The sequence below is a fragment of the Hydra viridissima genome, unplaced genomic scaffold, assembly GCF_058129835.1.
Source record: "Hydra viridissima isolate aposymbiotic clone 2 unplaced genomic scaffold, HvirCarnegie_v1 scaffold_132, whole genome shotgun sequence".
Taxonomy (NCBI): domain Eukaryota; kingdom Metazoa; phylum Cnidaria; class Hydrozoa; order Anthoathecata; family Hydridae; genus Hydra; species Hydra viridissima.
Genome location: NW_028324394.1, coordinates 1 through 25000, shown reverse-complemented (window position 1 = coordinate 25000; position 25000 = coordinate 1). Strand labels below are relative to the sequence as shown.

At 27.0% G+C, this 25000-nt stretch overlaps 2 protein-coding genes across 9 annotated transcripts; one reads left to right on the top strand and one right to left on the bottom strand.

Annotated features, from left to right (window-relative positions):
- Positions 1 to 3351: 3351 nt before the first annotated feature.
- LOC145189393 (glutamate--cysteine ligase catalytic subunit-like) lies at positions 3352 to 8975 on the bottom strand. The gene is made up of 17 exons (XM_090076113.1): positions 8440 to 8975; positions 7516 to 7652; positions 7273 to 7382; positions 7125 to 7174; positions 6935 to 7004; positions 6597 to 6665; positions 6338 to 6454; positions 6079 to 6137; positions 5834 to 5970; positions 5674 to 5748; positions 5445 to 5561; positions 5216 to 5354; positions 4916 to 5121; positions 4630 to 4816; positions 4461 to 4519; positions 4140 to 4260; positions 3352 to 4053 (listed from the first exon to the last, which is right to left on the bottom strand). The coding sequence occupies exons 1-17, from the start codon at positions 8456 to 8458 to the stop codon at positions 3779 to 3781; spliced, it is 1947 nt and encodes a 648-aa protein (XP_089932239.1). The 5' UTR covers positions 8459 to 8975; the 3' UTR covers positions 3352 to 3778.
- Positions 8976 to 11087: 2112 nt separating this feature from the next.
- LOC149875849 (potassium voltage-gated channel subfamily KQT member 2-like) lies at positions 11088 to 24982 on the top strand. 8 transcript variants are annotated; one of them, XM_090076114.1, is made up of 17 exons: positions 11135 to 11219; positions 11354 to 11481; positions 13564 to 13679; positions 14219 to 14315; positions 14596 to 14722; positions 16076 to 16157; positions 16391 to 16487; positions 16984 to 17121; positions 18342 to 18452; positions 19407 to 19502; positions 22448 to 22811; positions 23129 to 23189; positions 23398 to 23473; positions 23711 to 23805; positions 24185 to 24210; positions 24395 to 24456; positions 24669 to 24982. In XM_090076114.1, the coding sequence occupies exons 2-17, from the start codon at positions 11458 to 11460 to the stop codon at positions 24732 to 24734; spliced, it is 1638 nt and encodes a 545-aa protein (XP_089932240.1). In that variant the 5' UTR covers positions 11135 to 11219; positions 11354 to 11457; the 3' UTR covers positions 24735 to 24982. The 8 variants fall into 8 exon arrangements, with proteins under 8 accessions (XP_089932243.1, XP_089932245.1, XP_089932242.1 ...); XM_090076115.1 differs by having other exon boundaries at positions 11154 to 11219; positions 11412 to 11481; XM_090076117.1 differs by lacking the exon at positions 11354 to 11481 and having other exon boundaries at positions 11088 to 11219.
- Positions 24983 to 25000: the final 18 nt, after the last annotated feature.

Genomic DNA, 25000 nt, shown 5'->3' with positions numbered 1-25000 from the left:
TAATATTAACTCTAGCCGCTGATGATTCAATAGCACTTTGTCAATCTCGTTGAAGGAACGGTTCACTGAATTTGTTTAATGTCAAGAGGCTCTTAACAAATCCGCTACGGAGTTATAAAGAGTCTCATGACATTAAATAGTTTTGGTAACCCTAACTTCTCTAGCTAAGAAAGAATCATAACACTCTATTTCACTCAATCCTGACAATACCACTGAAAAAGTCTTTCATAATAACATAGATACTTCGAATCAAGTTAAAGAAAAAGTAAATTGGTAACGGAAAATTTTTTGCAGTGAGAAATACATCTTTTCCATTATTTTTTACCGGGATCATACAAATTTGTATGATCCCGGTAAAAAATAATGGAAAAGATGTATTTCTCACTGCAAAAAATTTGTCCAGTAAAAGTGAATTCTGGCCCACTGTGCATGCACAGTGGGCCAGAATTCACTTTTACTGGACAAAATTCGTAACTAATTTAATATTAGAGCTATATTCACTAAAATTAGTATGAGTACTAATATGATGTCTGCGCTTTTTATGAAGGTAATATTTTTTTATTTCGTTGCTATGGATACCTTTATTTTGCTTAGCAACAACCTATTTTTGTTATCTGCAGATATTTTATAAGTGCTATATTCACTAAATTTGTCATGAGTACCAATATGAAATCACACTTCTTACAAAAGTGATAATTTTTTAAATTTAGTTGCTATGGATACTTATATTGCTTAGTTTCCGGATACTCTCCTTAGTTACAAAGTGGTAAATTGATATTTGAATATTTTATCGGATTTTTGACCCACCTATATTGAATAACAATTGAGTATTTAGGTAAATAATTTTTTAGGAATATTAAAAGCAAAAATAGTGCAAGAAAACATTGTCAACATTAAATTGCATCAAAAAATTATAAAACAATAATATCGTTTGAACCTTCCCATCAATCATTGTATGTTCAATAATACAAATTACTTCAATAGAAGATCTACAAACCTCAAATAAAATCATTCCCAAGCTTTCTATCTCACTTTTAATGTACTGATCTTCTTCAATCACAGATTCCTTGGATTCCATTTTGTATGCAAATCTTATGGGTCTACAATTGCCTGTGGAGGACGACTTTTGATTTTTCCAAATAGGCACCTTTTCGTTGCTGTTGTTAAATCCAGTCAAATCTAATGGTACTACACAAGTAATAAATAATGATTCTTCACGCTTTAAATCTCTGTTAATGTCGGGTTCTGATAAAACTTGTTTATAAATACTTTAGCCAGTAGCACCATCAAAACCAGCCTTACACGTTAGTGTCATTGTTTTTATTGCTTTGTCGTTCAATATCAAGTGCCTTAGCACAGGTTCCTGAACTGCACAGATTCTTTGCAAAGTATGAACCATTAAATCTTTTAAAGGAACTGAAGCTGAATAGTCCTCCACTGTTATGTTTGCAGGATAACATTTCAACTTTACATCTCTGACATCATTGTAAGCAGGGTAAATGTTATATTCTTTCTCCAAGGCTCCGCTTCTAACCAATTGATAGGAAGCTTTTGTCAGACTTGCATCAATTATTAAAGCCAGTGCTTCGTCTGCTGAATATTTAGTTGCTTTATCTGTATTTGAAATATTTAAAACGTTCTTGGCAGCAATAATAATAGATTCATCTCTAAATTTTTTATTAGCAGCAAAAAATAATTCATTGGATGAATGAGATTCAATTAAACAAGATACACGCCGTTTTTTAGTTTTATTAGAACTATTATCAAATGCAACTGGTTTTCGACCACGTCTACTTGCAGTTGGTTCATTGTCTTTTTTTCTGACAATTAAATATTCATTAAGCCAGCTCACAAACTTCTTTTCAAAATTTTTGACAGTATAGTTTGCAGATTTCCACTTTTTTTTATACAAGTAAACAAATCGTTGAACAGCGTGTCTAAAATCAACGTCTTTAAAATCAGCAAATTTTGGCTGAATAAATTTTAATATATCTTCAGAAATATATTGTTTTGAAATACTAAGATTGTTTTTTTGGAGAAAATTATGAATGTCTAAGTTTAATAAAACCATATCTAAATTATTATTGTAGCAAGTATTTTGTATTTAAAAGTTTAATGTTATAATATATATGCCGTCCGGACTACTAATACTTGTTATTAATTAAGTTACTACAAGTGTTAGTAATTAAAATTAAAAGTAATTAAATTACTGTTAGTGTTAGTAATTAAATTACTAACAACTGAAATATATGAAAACCGAAAATATGTTGTTGCTATGCTATGCAAAGTAAGGTATCCATACTAACCAAAAAAAATAATATCATAAGAATTGTGAATCTCATTTTAATACATACCCCCAATATTGTGTACTTAGCGCATGTAAAATACTGTTAAAACAACGTTAATGTAAAAATGAGTTGTTGCCATGCCAAATTTAGTACCATAGCAACCAAGTTAAAACATATATAAAATCTGAACGGGGATTTAAGGGGACGAGCAATCAATTAAAACTCAATTGAAGCATCATATAGCTCAAATAAATATAAGACAGCACATGGCAAATTGTGGTAATTATTAGTTATAGTGCAGCAAAAAACAAATTTCTTAAGGAATTTTTTTTTTTAATCTGTGATTTTCAAAGTATAACTGAGATAACATGCTATGACAAATTTATTTCACACATTTGGTTTTTCTTATCTCTAAACACTCTAGAATAACATGTGCTAATTTTTTGTTTCAAAAACGTAGATGTAATTGAAATATAACACAACGTTGATATCACCGTTAATTACTTATTTAAAATTTTTTTTTTTTTTTTTTTTAATTTCAATATTCAAATGCTTAGAGTCCTGGTAACTAAGGGATTTAATATAAATAAGTTATCAATAAATTTCTCCTTATATATATAGATACTAAAATTTAATAAGTTTTCAAGATTAGACAACTAAAATTTTTCCCATTTTGTCCACCTACTGGCCCACTGTGCAGTGCAAATGGAACTTTTGCGTTCGACTAGTTCATTTTCTTTTTACCTTTAAGACGTGATAATAGAGCGCACTATGAAGCGAAAAGCTCAAAAAGTGGCCATAAGTGGAATTTTTTAATACACCATTTTCATTAATTTTTTTTTTACAACTTATTAGAAAAAATATCAAATGATAAGAAAAAAATATATTTTGGTTCTTTCATGTCTACTATCCTAGTCAGAGAATTAGAACAATAATTTAATAAAAACGTTTATTACTTTACAAAATTTTGAGTTTTGGCCGCTTTTTGACCATTTCGCTTCACTAAGGAGCGTCTCGTGAAAACCTCCCCCCCCCCCCTGATAATTTAACAAAAAAGAAAACATTTTTTTTAAACACAACTTATATTTAATAAATAAAAGCAACGTTAAAAAAATGGTTATGTTTATGCCATTTGAATAAATATGAATAAATAAATATCTACAATAAATATATTTGCTGAAATTTCATTTCATCGTAACAGTAACGTCGTAAAGTTCAATTTCACTTATTACGGAAAAACTTTTAAACTAATTCGTTTATTTTTTATATTTTAATTTTTGACTAATTTTTAGAATGAAATTCTTAGTACAAATGTACCACACAAATCCTTATAAAATTACAAATTAAGTACACATAAACTCTTTTAAGTCATTTTTAACGATAACCGCTGTAATTCCTTATGTATGGTTAACGGTTCTGTATCAAACTCCCATCATCGACGGAATTCGAACATTACTATCTTTAAAAAATATATTAAGGTTCTCTATAAATCATGCCAGTAATTCTTGCTTTCTATCCTGGCGTATGCACTTGGTAATTCTTTCGACTTCCTCCAACATCTTCTTGCAAGACTCTGGTACATGAGAGCATGTTTTGGTCTTTGCATTAGCAAACAGTTCAGGACAGTTTTCCTCACCGTTGCTGATTTTAACGCACTTTTTCATAAGATCGTATGTAATTTCTTGCGAAACAACGGAATCAAATCGATAAAGAGGGTGTGAACGGATAAACGAGCGAATCCATTTGGCAGTCGTCATAACTTGACCTATCCATAATTAACAAAAATTGCAGAATAAGTTGCTTATTCAACTTTTTGTAAATTTCTATATAAAAACTTATCAACATATTTACCTGATGCTCTGGCCCTGATAAGTGTTAGATATTGACTTATTGTACACCTTGTATCAACATCAATATCCAAATGGTTGAGATAAAATTCAATTACGCCCATTAGGCCAGGAAATTCATTGCCCTATATTGAAAAACTCCAGTAAAAAAAAAATAATTTCCTATCTTTGACAATTTAAGATTAAAAGTAACTGTATAAAGTAGTTACATAAGATGATATTTTCAGGCTAATATTTATCATATCATATTTATATATTTTATTTATACTTAACAATTCTTATTATCTATTATATTTAATTTTAAGTATATTTTCAAATAACAAACCTTTCCATTGATAATTTCATTAATTGTCATTTCCTCATAAGATGCATCATCATTTTCACCTGAGTCATAAAAACAGTTCTAAATTTCTTTATTCAAAATTGAAACTTCATTATCTTTATATCTTAGAGAATAGTTTTTCAGTTAAAAGATTTAAGAGAATTAAAGTTACCTTTTTCTAAATTCTTTCTGAAATAAAATTTTTGCTCAAGAACTGCATCTCGCTTCACACCTCTCTTCATATTCTCTTCCACTTTTGACATTGGGATAATGAGGTTCAAATTGTATGAGAGAATGACTCGTGTTAGTAACACAACAAATGTGACATATGCAGCATTTTCAAAGTCAGTTAGTTGAGTCTAGAAAATAATGGAATAGATAACATTTTTTTTTTGCATCTGAAGCTGAAAAATTTGTGAGTTTATTATTATTGGGAAAAAGCATAAACAAGTGTTTACCTCAATTGGTCTCATTTCTACCCTCCATCCAATGTTACTTCCTGGAGGAGGAGGTTTAAATCGAACTGATTGCCAATTAGTGGAATTTATGTTTTCAAAGTGATCTACTTCATCCTCGTCACTTATATGCAATTTTTCTTCATATACAGCTAGTGGATCACGAGTAAAAAGATGTGCTACATGTTTTGCAAGTTGTTCATCAAGCCCTAGTTAATCAAAAAATCAAAAGGTAGTTCTTAAAATCAGGATGATCATGTAACAGGAACAATGAAATCTAGAACAGATTGGTTTGATTCTTACCTCCATCAAGCAGGAGTTTTAAATGTTCTTCGTGGTAAATGACAGGCATATCATTAAAAGCCTCACCATCAGGGGAGATATACATATCTACACAGCTGTATCTAGACTTTGGTAATACAAATTTTTGATCTTTCAGTGGCTAAAAAAGTGAAGAGGAATTTTATTTTACATAATTGTGTTGCAAGTTAGTTTCATATATTGAAAAAAACAAACTATTGAGTGAGGTTACCTTTAAACCAAGCTCTTCTTCAGTTCGGTCATCACACATCATAGAAATATTCTCCCACCTTGTGTCAGTATCTAACAAATACCCTTTAATACATGGAGAACTTGCTGAGAGTGCCATCTAAAAAAATTATTTCTAACCCTTAACTAATAGCTATGTTGCAAAAGAGATAGCAAGCTTTAATACAAATTCATAATACAATTATTAACACAACATAAGTTCAAGAACTTACAACAATTGGAGCAAGAACTGCTTGCTGATCATATAAGACACGAGCCTCTGGAACATTGCATGCTTGAAAGGTCACCTAAACAAATCATTTCCAGTCAACACAAATATTTGACGACTAAATGAGTAAAAGTAAATAACTTTTTCAGATTAAATCAACAAACCTGAAGGCATCCACACCCTAATCCAAGTACTACTGAGTCTAAATGTACATGGTTTGGTTTCAAAACAGCTTTATCCTCGACAGCAAAATCAGGCACTTCTTCCATGAAGGGGTTGGGAGTATTGACATCACGAAAAACTAGAGTCAGATTAATAATATCTTTTAAGTAAAATTGATTTAAACAAAAATTAAGCAAAACATATTTAATTACATAAAGTATATTTCAGAATATTTTTAAACTATTACTTGGAACTTCACCATAAACTTTTCTTTGTTTACGCATGGTTATCATTTTAGCCAAATTTCTAAAGTATTTTAAGATCAAACAAATTTAACAAAGTCCTGTCACTAACTTAACATTTAAAGTATTTATTAGTGATGATGAAAATTGAAGTCTTAAAAACTAATTTTAAAACCAAGATTACTGAAACAGACACTACAAATTATTTTCTGTTTTTCATTTAATTTTCAAATATTGAAAGAATTAAAATTAAAATTCTCATACTTGAACCGTGGATGAAGCTGATTAAGGACTTCATCTGGGACATACAAAGATCGTGTAACATCATTATTTTCTATCTTAAATTCAATTGGTGGATAAAAGGAACTTGGGACACCAAGCCTAATTTGTAAAACAACCATATACTAAAACATCTGTAAACATGTATACATATTTATTACAACTTAATGAAATAATATTTATCTACAGCTCTTAATGTTTGTTAAAATCTTTCTAAATTAAACCAATTAAATAAAATTACTACCTTGGGTATGTTGATACTGTTACAACATTTTCACCTTGTCCACTTAAAAGTGACAACAATTCTTTCCTCCTTATAAGTTAAAAAAAATATTTTATATCATAAATAATTTCATTTTTCAATTTAATAATATATTCCTTGGTTTATTACATGTTATTTATCATATTTGTTATTGATTACAAAATACTTATAAGATTTATTGTTTATTACAAATTACATATAAGATTTACTGTTTATTGGTAGTTTATTATACGCTCAACAAAAATTTACTTTGTTGGAGCTTTTCAATGTGTTTCTCTCTTTTTTTATATAAAGAAAACTAAATTTTTATATTTGTTTACCTAAGTGTCATGTTTGCTTCAACAGTGTTAAAATGGGCAATATTGCCACCATAGGGTGTTCCAGGAGATGCTGAACAAAAATTTAATTAAGAAATATTGAACAAAATAAAATATCAAGAGTAAGCACAAAAGGAACTAGCACAGTAAAAATGACTTTACTGATCACTAATATATATCGGAAATAACATACATTCCATCATATATTCACACATTTCTGGCCTCCATGCAGTTTCTGTTTCACTATAACATAAGCATGTATAAATATAAGAATACAATATTTGTATAAATAAAAGAATACACCAGAGCATGGTTAAATCAGTAATAAACTTTTATCGTACCCTGGCTTATCATTTTCTGCTTGCTGTAATATTTCAAGAAGATCTTTAGCCTTATTTAAAAGAGGAGCAGATTTTTCTTCATCATTAATCTTGATCATAAACATTTCAATCTAGAAATATGACTATCTAATTATATATGTGTGGTATAGTAATTACATCTATATTATGATATAAGAATACTAATGTGTAAACTGTACTTATATGCATGTATAATCTTTTTCACATACTAATAATGTTAATTACCTCATCTCCCCACTTTAAAGTGTCATAATTGATATCTTTTACTTTATTATACCAATTAACAAACTGAATTAAACCATGGGTCTTTATGTGATCCTTCCATATTTGAATCTCTTCATAGGTCAAGGATCGTATATTGCCTGAAAAATTAAGACATAGTTGAAATGAGTTTTTAAACAAATTACAGTTACTTACTAAACTATTACTAAAGCTAAGTTTTAGTAATAAAATTATTACAAATATCTACTAAACTATTGTTAAAACTTAGTTTTATTAAGGATTTAGTAAATAATTTTAATATATTTCAATACAGCTACTATATTTATAACAGCAATTGTTTACAAGTATATAAATTCACGAAATTTTATAGTTTTAGAAACTTTTCACTGGTATCTTTGCAGCATAAATTGCAAACGAATAATTAAAATGCCCGATGGTGTAAATTGAAAACGAAGTAAAAACTTAATTCTTATAAGTAAGAAAACAAATTTTTAGCAAAAAATGTTGAATCATTTTTTTTTATGTTATTGGGGTTGAGGTTAAATAGTGAGAGCGATAGAGAAACGGTAACGAAATTTGTATATAACCGTTACCTTGACACTATATAACCGTTTTATACTACCGTTAACAGCCGCGTAGCCCTTTCGAAAAAAGCCATCCTACTTTAGCTGCAGACTTCAAATAGCAATTTATAAAACAAACCCGTTCATGTTGATTTTTTACAAAGCAAAAATATTTCAGAGAAATTTTTTTTCTGATATTCAATTTTAAAGAATACCCAGTGGAAAAGCTGATTTCCATAAAAAGCATTAACAAGAAATAAAAATTTTAAAAAAACCTTTAAAATGATAACTAGTTAGCAGGAAGACCGTAAAAAAGATAAAAACTTAATTAAATATATAGATTGCTAAATTCAAAAAAACGTACCTCCAGTTAAAACTCCCATTGCTGTAAATGTATCTTTACAACAGATAGAATAAAGTCCTCTTCTCTCAAATGGGTTTCGTAAAACAAAACGAATTCAGAAATAAACTTTCTTCGAATTACGAAGAGAAAAAAAAGCTTCTTAAACGAAGATTAAAAAAAAAAATCTTTTGATCTAAAACGATCAGCAACAGTCGACTGCACTTGTTCTTTTTGATTGAAGATGTAACTGTCGCTTTTTATATAAGATTAGAGGCATAAATTAATAAATCTACAGTTTATTCACGCTTTTAATAATGTATATTTTTTATTTTCTTAGTAGGCATAATTTTGTTTTATATATTTGCATATAATAGTATTTAAATAATAGATTAGCATCACAGTTGTGGGAAACTAATATTTTACATAATCGATGCTTGTAAAACTTCGAGAAATTTTCCACATTCATTTGTAGCGAGTTGTTTTTAGCCGACAAAATTTTTTGGACGATCAGTTTTACAATGTCTCCTCTCATCCACATCCATTTTCACGAATTCAATATTTTAGAAAAAAGAAACACGCATGCGTAGAAAATTAGTGTTGGACTTCTGATCTCCGAAAATTAAGTAAAAAGCTCATAATGAGCTAAATAGCGATTTAAAATTTTATTTCATAGGTCTCAATTTTAAGACTGTTGTATTTTTTTTTGCTAGCTAAACTCTCGAGTTTGGAGATTTTTCCTGCGGCTCTATAAAAGACAAAAGATTGTTTGATTAACTGCTAATTAACACCAATCAGATAGCTTATGGCTTAGGAAGCGTCTAAAACCAACCTTGAAATTAACTTGATTGAGAGCTCATTACAAATTAATTTTCAGTAAAAAATCTTAAAATATTAATTATGCTATGAGAGAAAAAAAGGCGTTTTTTAAAGCATCGATTCTTCTTATAACTGAACTCTGAAACAGTTACGAAACAATTGAGGGAGGGACTTTATTGATATTTGTTCTTTGAGATAACGAAATGTTAACTATACGAATGTTTAACTAATTGGCAGTTACCTTTGCGTCACATTTCATCTTTCTACATAACATGTTATTATCAAATTGAAGTTAATGTATCTCTTTTTTAATTATTCTCCTTTATTTGTGCTGTTAAAATTCTAATTTTATCTCAAACGTTAGTGTTAAAGTTCTAATTTTACCGTAAACTTTAACCGCTTGAGCACACGGTATCAATTTTTTATCCACTGTAAGTCAAGTTTTAGACAGCGTGTGATTCGTCTAACACAAACGGTGCATAATTTTTCGATTATTATTAGAAAATATTTTCACATTCCAAATATTCAAAAAATAACTTTTTTTTTTGTTTTGTTTCAGATAGATAGATAAAACTCTTTTCGTTTATGACCCTGTAAAGTTTAATTTCCACCCCCCACCCACCACCCCACCCCCACCCACCGCCTCCATTTATCTCCTAAAGTAAAACTTTAAAAAGTCTAAACTTTTAAACGATAAAATTTATTTTGAGTTTCTTAAAAAGATCAAATGCTGAGATTAATAATATTTTTAAATCATAGATTTTAAAACTCATACCAGCGAAGAATCAGTAAGAATCTGTAGCTAGTCTAAAAGAATAGATATTTTTAACTACTGAAATTTCTTTAAATAAGAAAGGTTGGTAATTAGGTATAGATTCTCATATCTTCTTGCATAACTCTTTAACAACTTGTTTCGCTTAACTGGTTTTGTCAGGAAATGTGCAGTAGGATGTTGTCCTGAAACAATTAGTTTTATTATAACTTTGATTATAGCAAGTTTTTGCAGAGTGGAATGATGAATTTAAATAGAAACTTATTCGTCCTTCCGTATGACTGATTTTTCCCCTACCTTAATATCCTCATTCTGTGTCGATGCAAGGGCGCAAAGCCTTACAAAAACTTATACAATCGGTTTAGGTTTCTCTGTTGATTGTTATAACTAAATCTGAATCTTGCATAGTTGAAGACTTAACATCTTGTTTGAAAATAAGTAATAGTGAATGTGCATAAAATGATTATAAATAACTTAGAAGTCTAAATGCTTCAAATGATACAAGAGAAGCCTTCTGTTATTGTTTTTAGAAATTATTCTTAACTACGTTATCAAACAGTTTTTGAGCAATAAAAATCAGAAATCTTAAATTTTAAATCATTTTTATTTACCATAAAATCATTGAAACTTTTTAAAGATTTGTTGATATTTCTAAAATTACAAATTTAGGCCACTTTCTAAGTTGTATGAGAATTTTTTAAATATAATTTACTTTAAGTTAGAACAGAGTTTCGAAGTTTACAGCATTAAAAAAGTTTTTTTCGTACAAAAATTTACTAACTTTATGTTTTAGATTGTTTTTTGTTTTTTAAATTTAAAGTGGAGAGTTTAAGGAAGGGAAGGAGAGAAGAGAGAGAGAGAGGGGGGGGGGGAAATTCTTTTCAATTTAAAGTTTGATATCGTTTTTTTTAACATTATTTTTGACTACTTTATTAAACAATTTTTTGTTACCGTATATTTTTGAATAATTGTTTCCTAAACTATATTTTTAATAACTTTGGTTCCAGAAAAAGCAAGAATTTTTTACTATATTCGAAATTAAATGTCAAAGTGTTTATATTTATTTTCAGCAGGGAGATTTTAAAAAAAATGCATTGTAATTAAACAAACAATTGGTACAACTTTTCTTGTTTGGACGCTGTCGTTTAACTTAAAAAAAACGAAGCATTTCGCATTTGATACGTCGAGCTTAATATTTCAAAAAATGAATCAGGTATGGCTGCAGGTATCGGCTTCTTTTTTTAATGAATCTTTAAAAACTTGACGTTTTGTACTTTTCTTTTTTAAGTATCAATTTACTAACAACCATAGTCAAAATAAAATTAAAAAATTTATTCCTTTGTTTGGCTAATTCAGCCTAATAAATGAGCAGTTTGTATGGTATATGCGGTTGATTTCATTTAAGCATTTTTCTGCCCAAAAACTGATTCAAAACGAAACAAAAGTATCAGATGGATGCTGTAACAAAAGAAAAGGTAATATTGACACTCATATGCACATATACAAAGTGTACATGTGCGTATGCATGGATCTTAACTGATGTAACTTTATATAAATCAGTGTTGAATATTGAAAAAATAGAGAAAGAAAGTGCAGGATCTATCCTTTAAAAAATTTAAAATTGGTACTTAATGTTTTAGGATCAGCAATATCTTTTAAGTCGAAGCGATGTTCACTTGCTCACTATATGATCGATTCTAATTTTTACAATTAAGCTTTTGTAGCTTTCTTATTTCTACCTTTTTTGCTGTTGAGGTTAAAATGAATTTAAAGAAAGGATTTTAGAAAAAAAACAGCACTTTCTGTTAATCTTTTCCTAGATGCTTGGCGTGATTTAACAGTTTTAACGCTTCAAAACAGTTTTACAATTCTACATCACTTTTAAATTTAATGGCTCTCAAGTGGTCTCAAGTGGTTTGCACATCAGAGTTTAAATGGTGTTTTGCTTAAGCCAAAGTAAACTTTATCGTTATAATCTGTTGTGTCTGACGCAAGGATTGCTTTGATATATGTTCTTTGTGGAAGAAAATTTAGTAAACGTTTATTACCATAGTTGCAATTACCATAGATCTACCAATCGTTATTGTGTGTTAGAATCACTTAATGGAAAATAAATTTTGGGATGGTACGGATTGATAGTAGACTTAATAGAAGATATGCAGTTGATTTTAAATGTTTCTTTTGTTATAATAATTTTGACTTGGATAATTCTCTTTGTTTTACTCAAAGGAAAGCAGTTTGTGTAAACATATAAAAATATAAACATTTACAAAAAAGTAAAAATAGTTTTATAAAAATTAGGACCTAATGGTATTTTGTAAGTGTTGGTTTGTCGAAAAAAAGCAGTTTAGCTTGAAAATCTTTCAATACTTCCCCCGACAATTAAATACAATAACCATTTGTTTAACTATGATTAGAAGGAGATTCAATGAAGGGTGCAGATTTAGTAAAGGGTGCAGATTTTTGGAAGGGTGTAGATAGTAGTGGTTTTTTCAATCGCATTTCTGTAAACAGCCAAACCAGACAACACTTAGATAACTGATATAAAGAAAAACTGAACCAACTTGTTGCAAAAAAAGCGATTGTAGCCCGTATTTCCAGTCATAAAATAGACTATAAAACTTGACTATCATTTTATTACTTGGCATGTCGCAAGCAGACTGATTTAAGTGTTTCGACATTTACAGGGTGTGTTAAAAAACAATCAACAATAAATATGTTCCGAGATTCATGAACTAGGGAGTTAACGAATCTCGGAACGTATTTACTGTTGGTGTTACATACCATGAAAAATTAATGAAAAGAATTATCAAAAGTATCTAAATTTTGACAACAAACAACTTCACTAAAGCACGTAAACCTCATTGAATAGATTCAAATAAATTAATATAAAATAAAATTTACACTTTCGATTTTAGTGTTAAAGTCTGCTGAACTTAGAAATGTTTATTAACAATATTTACTAATGAAATAGTAAAATGACATAAAATTACAAATAACAAAACTATAAAAATTATTTATAAAAATAAAGAAAATTGACCTGTGTATGTTATACTCAATCGTTAGTAAAATATTCTTGTTTTTGAAATATAATGGAACAATTTGCAGCAAAACAAAATCTCATAGCTAGGTTTGTTTTTAGTCTTACAGATAGTGCTTAATAAATTTTAAATCTTAAAATATGATAAAAGCATTAAGATTTTATTTGTTTTTAAAATAGAGTTTGATAATTGCAGTTTTTACTTTTATTTTATCTTATTGTGAAAAATTGAGCTCCAAAAAATCCTATGAATGTTTTTTTTAATTTGTCTTATCACTGTGTTAAGCATTCAATAAAAGGTTATGAACAATAATACAACAGTTACAAAGATTGCAAAAAGATGTTAATAACATGTGAGTTAGTATTTAAAAAAAAGCACCAGATTAAAATCCTTTGAAGAAATCCTTTTTTAATTTATACTTATTAACTATTATATCCTATACTGTTTTTCTATTTTATTTATCATGTATCATCTTTTTATCTGTGTATTGATGCTTTGAAAGAAAACTATTTTTAGATAAAAAAACAAAGAACCCAGCAAAAGTTCAATTCCACATTCCAACTAAAATCAGACATCTTTGGCTTTCTAGAGAAACCATGTACAACATTTGGAATTGTTTATCATATGATTGTGTATGTTATATTTTTATTTGCTTGATGATATTATGAGAAAACAGTAATTACTAATGAGCTCATCTCATAGAAATTTTTTTTATCTTGTTGTCAGAGGTTTATAAACATTGAGTTGAGTTTTAAGGTTACAAAATTTGAATTTAAAAAAATTCAAGCTTACAGATTCTGTAACATAAGTTAAGAATTCTAATTAGTAGTATACCTATCTTCATTAATTGCTTTGCCCAAGTAGGCAAATAGTTACTTGATATATAATTCCATGTCTGTTTATATGTTTTTCAATATTTGTAATGCAATACTTTTAAGGGAAAATGCCTCACCCTCATGCGACAATATTTTTGAATAATTTTTTGGCATTTTAATCTGGTGATAAAATCTTTTATATCTCTGTTGTATTAGTAAGATTGTATTTGAGTATAAGAGTTTGAAAAAATTGAACACTATCATTTTGAGTTTTTATTTAGAAGAAATATATAGGGAATGCATAAAATTTTATAAAAAAGAAAAAAATCCTACTTAATTTTTTTTTTTTCTTCCAGGTTCTCATTAATTTTATCAAGTTTATCATTAGATGTAATTGTCACTATTGATGCATTTGCTACAAACATCATAGTTCATGATGTTATTTACTATTTGGTGAGATGACTCTTTTTTTTGAATTATTGCAAATATATTTACCCAAATATATTTGCAACAATTTTGTTGTAAATATATTTGTCCAACCATTATACATTTGTCCAAATATAACATGTTTGTGCAAATACAACATATAATTGCATATATCACAAGTGTTGTAAAAAATGTAGCTTTCATGAATGCTAAAAGACATTTTTTCATGCTTTCGTATCTGCTATCTTTTGTCAAGTGGATATTTGTTGTTGTTGTTGAGTGGAAGTTTTATTTTTGCTTATGTTAGGAAGCCTCAATGGCTGTTATATTTACAGTGGAGTATTCTTTACGATGCTGGTCGTGTTCAAGCCAAACTCAATATATGGGGTTCAATGGACATTTGCGCTTTATTACAAAACCATTCATGATAATAGGTAACTATGTTGTATGTATGTATGTATGTATGTATGTATGTATGTATGTATGTATGTATGTATGTATGTATGTATGTATGTATGTATGTATGTATGTATGTATGTATGTATGTATGTATATATGTATGCATGCATGCAAATATGTATGTATGTGTGCCAAACATTTTTGGTAAAAAATTTAAGGGTGGCCCTTGAGCATTGATGAGTGATTGAGTGTGGAGTTTCCATTCTTAAATTATACAAGGATTTGGAACTCAAATATTTTGTATAAAATAATGATTATGTAAGTTGTAAATTTTCCATTTACTGAAACATCCACTTTTCGGAAAATACCACTATTTATTTGGGAAATGAAAATGTGAATAATACCTTAATCAGTAATCATAGTTCATTAGTAAACCAAGTAAGCATTTAATAAATTTTTTAAATCTGGATGGTCACCACTAATTGTTAAGCAAAAGTTATGAATTTTTGCAAATAATTTTATTTATGTAATTGGGAAATGCTAGGAGGGTGCCAAAGTTAAAAAATATTTGGATAGACCTCAAAAACACTCACACTTATTTATATAATATATTAGCAGACAAAAGCTTGAAGCACATTTTGCTTTCTAACTTTTACAGGTTGATAGATTTTTTATGGTAGTTTAGTATTACTTGTTGACTTTAATTGCTTTTGTAGTTTTTATTCCATTAATTTACAAGTTTCAAAAGTAATTAATGGAAATTGCATAGCATAAAATGATGTTATCATCATGTTGAATCAAAGCAAATAAAGACTTTTTTTTTCAGTGCCTATATTCTGTCAAATAATGAGTTAATTTACATCAGTTCTTTGTTGGATAAACTTTTTCATTAAAAGCTGCCTGACAATGTCTTGGCAATCTTAGTAAGACATCAATCAGTATCTTTTTTAAGGACTTCTCTTTGTGCAAAAAGAAATTTTTTTGCATGTGGTATTTTATACTAGGCATTAGTAAGCATCACGATGATTTATTTGTAAATAGCTTGATGAAAGTACCATGATCAAGCTATTTACAAATAAATTAAAGTAAGTCTGACCAGTCATCTTGCAGTTGAACCAGTATGTTGCAGTTCCATAGGAGTCAAAAATCATAAACTTTGATAAGTCACTCCAAGGATATTCTCCCTTCATTTTAATGCCCTGTGAAATGAAGAGTTCTTAGAACAAACATTAACATCATCCAATTTCCATAAAATGCTTTTGAAAGTTGTGATGCATCACAGTTAAAAACAAGTTAAGCCAACAAATTAAATTGAATAGTGATAGTAACAACAGCCGTCGTAAATATTCTAGCAGTTTCTAACAATTGATTTCAAATTTACTATTTAGATATGATTTTAATATTGGCAACAGTTGTTGTTTACTTTACCCATGATTTAAACAGATTGCCTTGGAGATTCTCAATATTTCAGTAAGTTTTACTTTATAATTACAAATCTTCTCAGCAAATGTTTTTAAATATCTTCGTTAGAAGTTTTAACAAACTTGGAGTTTGTTATGTAATAATCCAATTTATTGATATTTTTCAATGAAATGCACAATCAATCAGGCTCCATTTTAAGACTGAGTTAGGAAGAAGCACAAAAAGTGTAAGTCATCAAATAATTTTCTAAAATTATTTCAAGTCACTGGTTTTCATTTTAGATTTCTGAACGTTTTGCAAATACTTCGTATTTTACGGTTAGATCGGCAACAAGGTGCATTCAAGATCATGAGTGTTGTTGTGTATGAGCATCGACAGGTATCTTTAAGTGTTGAAATCTATACTGAACATTTGGGTGCTTATGAAATTAATTGAAGAAAATAAAATACAGATTTTAGTTTAAATAATATTGTAGCATTTCTTTCAGGCTGGCTTTGTTTAATGCATGAGTCCTACTAAAAATGTTGATATTTCTTTAAGTAGATTTATTATGTTAATGCATTAAGTTACTTTTTGGCATACAGTGTTGATAGGTTATTATAACATTAAAAAATGTTTTTAGTTCTGTTCTGGTTTTTTGAACTTTGAGGCAATTGAGTATTTTATGAAATACATTTAAGTGATTTACAAGGAATCCAAAAAGAGTTAAAAGACTTAACTCCACATCTTTTTAAAAATATATATTATACAGTTTCCATATTGAAATTATCTAATATGGAAAAAAAAAATTATTTATTTATTGCAAAATTGTTTGTTTTTTTTTTATTATTTATTGAAACAAAACAAAAAAGAATTTTTCTTAATTTTGCTTTAGGAGCTGATGACATGTTGGTATTTAAGTTTCATTTTGCTTGTGGCCTGCTCATTTTCTGTTTACATTGCTGAACTAAGTGATCCTAAGGTGTCATCTAATAAAGTTAAAAATCTTGGTGATGGAATGTATTTTGGAATGGTAAATTTACTTTTTTTTTTTTTTTTTTTCCTTAAAAAGATATCTTATGCAAGAAGTAGCAATTGATTTTGGGCATTTTACATAAACAAAATATTGGCTCATGATAAAAACATTGAATTAATGAAATAGCCCACTTTATCCATCAGCTTTAATTCTATTAAAAACATATACAATGTTGTTAAAATGAAACACCTTTTTTTTACATGCTATAAGTTATTGATAAATAACTTTATGTAACTTTATGAGTTCAGTTATCTAAAAGTGAAATTTTTCTTTTTTTGAAAAAGAAATGGAAACATTTATTTTTTTCTTTTTCTTTTTACAATCCTCTTTTTAACACAGTATACTATGATAAATAATTTATGGTATATTAAAGTTTCTCTTATATACATGTTGTTGTTGTTTTTTTTATCAGCATAACACTTACAAACTTATTTATATCATATCTAGACTCACCTTTTGTTAAAAAATTAGCATATATTCTATATGTTAAACATGTTTTCATATACTCTATATGTTAAACATGTTTTCCTTAAAGAAGTGCTTACTATTGCTGGTGATTATAAAAAAAGTACTGTTACTGGTATCTGTTAAGAAGTACTTACTATTGCTAGTGTCTGTATTATTCTAGAAAAGCCACCTGTACATTAGGGCAGTTATGATTTGATTACAAAGAAAAAAGTTTCTAAAGTAATATTTATCCACAAAAAGTTTATTAATTGAATCAATCTGTTTTGTAAATCTTTTTTAAAGTGCAAGCCTGCCAAAAAAGTCAAATACATCAAACTATTTGACAATGTATAAGTTATAAAAAGAATTAAAAAAAAAAAAAAAGTATAAAGCATTAGTATTACTACATGGTGGTATTTAAGCATTAGCAAATTAAGACAAGTCATTTTATAAACTAAATTAGTACAATCTTGTGATCCTGGTGAAGGGCTAAGATTAGCTAAAATACCTGTATTTTAGTTTACTTAGCAGGTCACTTAAATAGGTTCTTTTAAAGTAATTAAACTCCCTTACATGTATTGAAGCTAAAAACAATTTTATTTGACTGGTCATATCTTTTGGTTTTATTACTATTTTAACTAATATTTGTTTGACATGTTTGTAATTATAATTACCTTTCTTTTTTAGGGTATCTAAGGTTATGGTTTAACTTAAAATTAAAATTCATCAGCATTTAATTAAAATTTTTATTTTTTCATTTTATCATTTAGATATCTCTTTTAGCAATCGGCTATGGAGATTTCAGTCCAAATAACTGGGTCACTAAGATTATGGTTGTGGTATTTTCTTTTATTGGTACTGCCTTCTTTGCTCTACCAGCTGTAAGACTTTTAACTACTTTTACAAAAATTGTGGTTTATTAACAATAACTTTAAGTAAAAAATGATCCTTTTTTTATATTTCTGGGCTGGGTAAAATTTACGTATTTGTGACATTTTTCTGTGAAATATTTGCAAAGAAATTAGTTTGAGAATGCTTGTTCTTGAAGTATCTTCTGAGTATTGGAAACAATTACAAATCAAAATCATTACCTTCAATTGGAGCCCTTGAGCAACAAATTAAGCTCCTTAAATTTTGAAAACTTTGTAATTGATTTGGTTAAACTTTTTTTTAATGTTTTAAATCCAACAGCAACAAATCCAACAATTAAAAGAACCAAAGTTGTTATTTTTTCTTTACTTTTTTTTTCTCTTTAGAATTAAGAAATTTTCTGTAGAAATTGTCTAGCCAATCAAGTTGGTTGCAATTTTTATTCAGGGCGTCATGTTCTCCAACACTGACACATTGTTTATATTACTTGATCAAATACTTTGATTTTGAATAAAATATTAAATTTAAAGTAATAGCAGTATGTTACAATCAAAATTACTGATATTGTTTGCTACTATAATTATTTTTACTATCGATAATGCCATTATTGCTGCTTTGCAGGGTTTTATTTTCTAATTCTGAAAAGCAGGAAGTTTTGCTAAATAAATTAATTCCTTTAAATCCATACAAATGCAAATCTATATATTTTTTTGAAGAGATAGGTTACATTTTACTTTATTCAACTATACCATGGTGTATACAGATTGACATTGTTACCTTTTGGTCTTTATTCAATTTAATTGCTGCTCATTTTATAAGCTAAATAAGTACACGCTAAAATACAGATTTATATTAGAACTAATAATAAATTTGATAGATTTTTTATATTTTTTTTTTTTTTAGTTTCTATTTTGATTAATATTTGTTTGAGATGTTTGTAGTTAGAGTTACTTTTCCTTCTTCAGGGAATCTTAGGCTCTGGTTTTGCTTTGCAAGTAGCTCATAGTAAAAAAAAAAAGCATTTCAATCGAAGGCGCCATCCTGCTGCTATGTTAATTCAGGTTTCTTAATCTAGTAATTTTCAGTATACTGTAAGAAAACACACAAAAATCAACAGAAAATCAAATATTTTTATTTCAAATCTGTAAATAAAGTTATAATAAACATTCTAAAATATGTAGTCTAGAAATAATAATAATAATAATAATAATAATAATAATAATAATAATAATAATAATAATAATAATAATAATAATAATAATAATAATAATAATAATAATAATAATAATAATAATAATGATAATAATAATAATAATAATGATAATAATAATAATAATAATAATAATAATAATAATAATAATAATAATAATAATAATAATAATAATAATAATAATAATAATAATAATAATAATAATAATAATAATAATAATAATAATAATAATAACAAGAATAAGAATAAGAATAAGAATAAGAATAATAGTAATAATAATAGTAATAATAAAAATAATAATAATAATAATAATAATAAAATAGTAATAACAATAATAATGATAATAATAATAATAATAATAATAATAATAATAATAATAATAATAATAATAATAATAATAATAATAATAATAATAATAATAATAATAATAATAATAATAATAATAATAATAATAATAATAATAATAATAATAATAATAATAATAATAATAATAATAACAATAACAGTAACAATAATAATAACAATAACAATAACAATAACAATAACAATAACAATAATAATAATAATAATAATAATAGATAGATAGATAGATAGATAGATAGTTAATAATAGTTAATAATAATGATGATAGTAATTAACAATAATAAAAAAATTAGCATGATGTTTTATCTAGTAATAAGTTAGAATTAAATCCACTTGTTGACTTGTTGCTTTAAGAAAGTTAACGCCTAACATACAAATATTATTAATTAGTAATATTTTAATTTAGTATCAATGTTCTGACAAAGCTTTTGTTAACCAATTTTTTCAAATTTAGCCTTTAGCCATCTTCAAAAATTTCCTAAGGATTCATGGTTTTCCAAAACAATATCAACAAACTTTTAGTCATTTTATACTTGGTTTAAAAAAGTTTATATTTTTAATTTTTCTGTTTCTATGATTTCTTTTTGACTGAAAATGAGTATGCAATAAAAAGAGTTGTGTTTTTCATTTAAATAGGCTTTTTGTAAAATGTCCAAAAATTTAATATAATGGTTCAAAATACAATTATTTAATTTGTTTTGAGATATTTTTGAGGTGATTTATTGTGTTTTTTGATGTCAGCCACTGGTAACCATTTCAGCAGTCAACATGTTAAAGATAAATTGAAAAATTGACACTTACCTTTTTTTTTATTTTAAAATATTTGTACTTTCAAAGCCATGTTTGAAAATGAAAGAAGTTAATTCAGATTTTAATTGAAATTTAAAATATCTTACTTATAAATTAATTCTTACATTCAGTATTTTGATCATATATGTTGTAAAGAAATTTAGTTTGTTTAACATTAACTAGGAAGTACAGCAAAAGCAGTTTGCAGCATTTATTTTCAAAAATTCCTTTCATATTGAAATTAAAGTTCAATTTAAAAAAGTTTGTACTTACAAAATGAAAAAAAGATTTTTTTAAAAAATATTTTTGTCTCTTACAAAATGAAAAAATATTTTTTTCATTTGTAAGTAACAAAAATAATATTTTAAAATTTGTATTCAGTCTAGTTTCCATGATATAAGCAATCAACTAATGAAGTAAGATTTATAAAATGCATGATGCAACTTATGCTCTACATTTCTTAATCCATATTATTACAAACCAATAGAAAACTGCCCCTCTCCCCTTACCAAGATAATGCAATATTAGTTTATATTAAATCATATCCTCTAAAGTCACAGTATCTATTGTCTTGCAAGCTAGATGGTATTTTAAAGAACATTATATGTAAATTTAGCTCAGATTTATGTGTATTTAGCCTTGAACCTGTATAAAAAATATTTGTTGCAGATATGTCAAAAGAGGCAGAAAAGGGCAAAAAGTAATGACAAGATTAATGACAAATTTGAACTTTAGGCTTGCTTATTAATTTAGTTTTTCTTGATAAACATTGAAAATACATGTGCTCACTGTTGCCAATATAAATTATATGTTATGCTTTGGGGCGTTTTTCATTTCCTGTAGTTGTAAATGTAAACTGTTTATTTAGATGGAAATAAGATCCAGCTAAAAAAATCTCAATAGTATATTTGAATTCACACACATGTGAAGTTCATTAATAAATGAGACATTTTGTTCCTGAAACTTAAAAAAGTTGAAGATTTGTAAAACAGTGTAAAGTGTGTTTAAGTTAAATAAGCCACGCCTATTTGATATAAGATTCATCTCCTGGTCATTGGTATATTTCTTTATTAAGTCAATAAATGTAAGTTAAGGAAATATTTTATATAATATGTTAGTAACTAATTTTTGTAATTTGATAAATTCATTACAACATATAAAAAAACATGATTTGTTGCAAAGTGCTTCTGTTATTTTTGCATGTTTTTAAAATAATAAGCAATTCGCATTCATAAAAATATTTTTATCAAATTGCTAGAGTTAATACAAAAGATGAATTTTTCATGGGGTATTTTTACAAGGAAAACTGTTTTTTGTTTTGCCATTCTTTAACTATTTCAAAGTAAGTTATAATAAAATTTTGTGTCTAATTACTTTGATTTTACAGAGAAGATTTAAAATCTATAACATGAATTTCTAAGATGCCTCTGCTTGAATAATTTTAAAAATGTTCAGCCAAAAAAGTTATGACACAGCTCTTTTTGAGCCAATCATCACTATAAAGAAACAGCAATAATGCTATAAAGAAGTTCTTTCTTAATTTTCAAAATCTGTCTGAAACTTTTAACATATTTTTTTGTAATGGTTTTTTTTTTTTTTTTTTTTTTTTTTAATATATTTTTTTAAATACTTTTGTCACTTTAGTATGCTTGGAGATATCATTCCACAAAGCCATCTTTATCATTAGCTAGTACATGGTTTAAGTACAATGTAATTATTGAAGATATGCTGACACCCATATGCATTGATGGAAGTTTACCTTCTCTTCATGATGACCATAGTTGTGTTGGAATTTTGTGGAAAAGCAGCCAGATGCTTAGTCATAAGTCAAAGAGTGCTAAGCGAAAATGTTCTCCCGCTGTTGATACTGGTATTTCTTCTGTTATTGGCATTCATGATCAGTCTCACGAAAATGAAAGTTTCTTCTTTGGTTATCAAGCTGGTGAAAATCAACTTCATGCCAGTATACCCAATCACCTGACACCAGTAAATAATAATGATATCAGAGGTAATTTAAACTCAAAAATGTCCATGTGTATTTAAAAATATACATTCACATGTATATACAAACATATGTGAGAACAACATAGAGGTTTAAAATAAGACTCTTTATGGCTTGCAAAATAGTCAATAGTACTTAAAGCTAAACATAATAGGTTGCTTTAAAAGTTATAATAGGTAGATTTTAATTATTTTAGAAAAACTGTTTAGTTAAGTTTTAAAACGCAAGTCTCTGTTTTAGTATATATTCTACAAAGACAAGCGCATAGCCTGTCTTCTTTTTATTTTTTAATAATTATGTTTTCATTTTATATCAACTCATAGGCAAGCTCAACTCTGAATTTTCCGAGGAGCATCAGAGACTTTTAAATATCACCACAAGACCGTAAGTTTAATAGTTTTTGCCAATTCTTCCTCGTTTTGAAATGTACTGAAATGTAAAGAATCCTATTTTGGTTTTGAAATGTACAGAAATGTAAAGAATCCTATTTTCGTTTTTATAACTTTAATATTTTTATTTTTTAAATTTCTTTAATATTTCATTGTTTTCTTTTTAATATTATGTAAATTATGTCTAAATTTTTGTTTTTAAGTTTAAATAATTCTGAAAGACACTTTGTGCGATTTCTTATAAAACTCAAATTTAATGTTGCTCTGAGAAAATTCAAGGTATGTCATTATATTTATGATATTTAAGCTAATTTATTTATTCAATGGACACAATTACATTTTTATTATTTTAAACAGCTGAAATGTTTTTAACCAAATATATATGTGTTTATAAAGTAGATGTTTTTGTAATTTATTCTGTGCTCTTTACTTACACAAGAAAAAGCGTTCATTATGCATTTATTTCCACAACTAACACAACTGTTTTTGTTATTTTTTTTCGTGGTATTTGACCAGATTGCTCAACGCCCTTATGATATTCACGATGTGATTGAACAATATACTGCAGGACAAGTTGACATGTTCAGCTTAATACGAAAGTTTCAATCGAGGTTCGTCAATAATACTAGATCTTATTTTTATTGTTCGATTTCCTTCAAGATAGTTTTTTTTTACTTTTTTGCTTAACATTAATGTATTATATACTTGCAACTTAATTCTTGCTTTATTAACTTTTTGTTTGACTTAATTTAACTTTTGTTTAACTAAAATTAACCGGAAAATGTCATAAATAAAACAAGATTTTATTTCTTGTGGAGTTTTTTTATTCTAGTTTAAAAAGTTTAATAAAAGCACTGACTAAAATTACGGTAGTTGTGTGATTCAACCAGTGAAATGAGCTTCGTCATACCAAGATTTTATTCTTTTAAATTTGACCTTAAGAAAGTTGATGAAATTTTATCAAATAATGAACGATTTCTTTTTTTTTAGGGTTGAAAATGCTCTGGGAATTACTGGTTGGTTGTTGTTTTTTTTTTTGGAAATTGCTATTATTTTTATTTATCGTCGTCATTTTATTGTCGTCAATTGCTTTTATTTTTATTTATCGTCGTCATTTTCATTATAATCGTGATAATTATACTTATTAGGTTTTTTTTTTTTTTTACATTTTAAAAAGTTAATAAATCCTTATGTTTAAAGATGAAAACCGTAAAATAGCAACACCATCTCTAGCTAATCGAATGGAATCATTTGAAAAAAAGGTGATTATTGTTATTATTATAAATTCTTTTTTTTTTTTTTTTTTTTTTTTTTTTTTAACTGCTTAACGTTTTCTTAAACGCTTAACAAATACCATGCGTGTTTGCGTACCTAATCTTCCCAAGGTTTTGATGGATTTTGATTGATATTTGTAGTTATCTAGTTTTATTATTACAAGCATCAAATGTTTGTTAAATTTTTACTTTCTCTAAAGATTGACAACTTAAATATGAAAATGGATGAACTTATGGAAATGCTGAATTGCGGGCGTCTGACATAAAAGAGTTGTGAATTAGCTTGAGAAGTCTCTCTTTCAGAAATCTGTTTGCGATTTATGCAATAATTCTGGTGAATCGGAAACCTGAAGAAATCTAGAGAAATTACTCAGAATTAATGTTTACGGCGTAGTGGATTTGGAAGAGCAGAACTTATGATATCAAGATGTTGCTATTCTCGCAAATTAAATTCAAAATTTACCCTATCGACTGTAAATCTTAAGTATCTACTTAAAAAAGGTGTTTCTATGAATACAGCAACCATTTTACT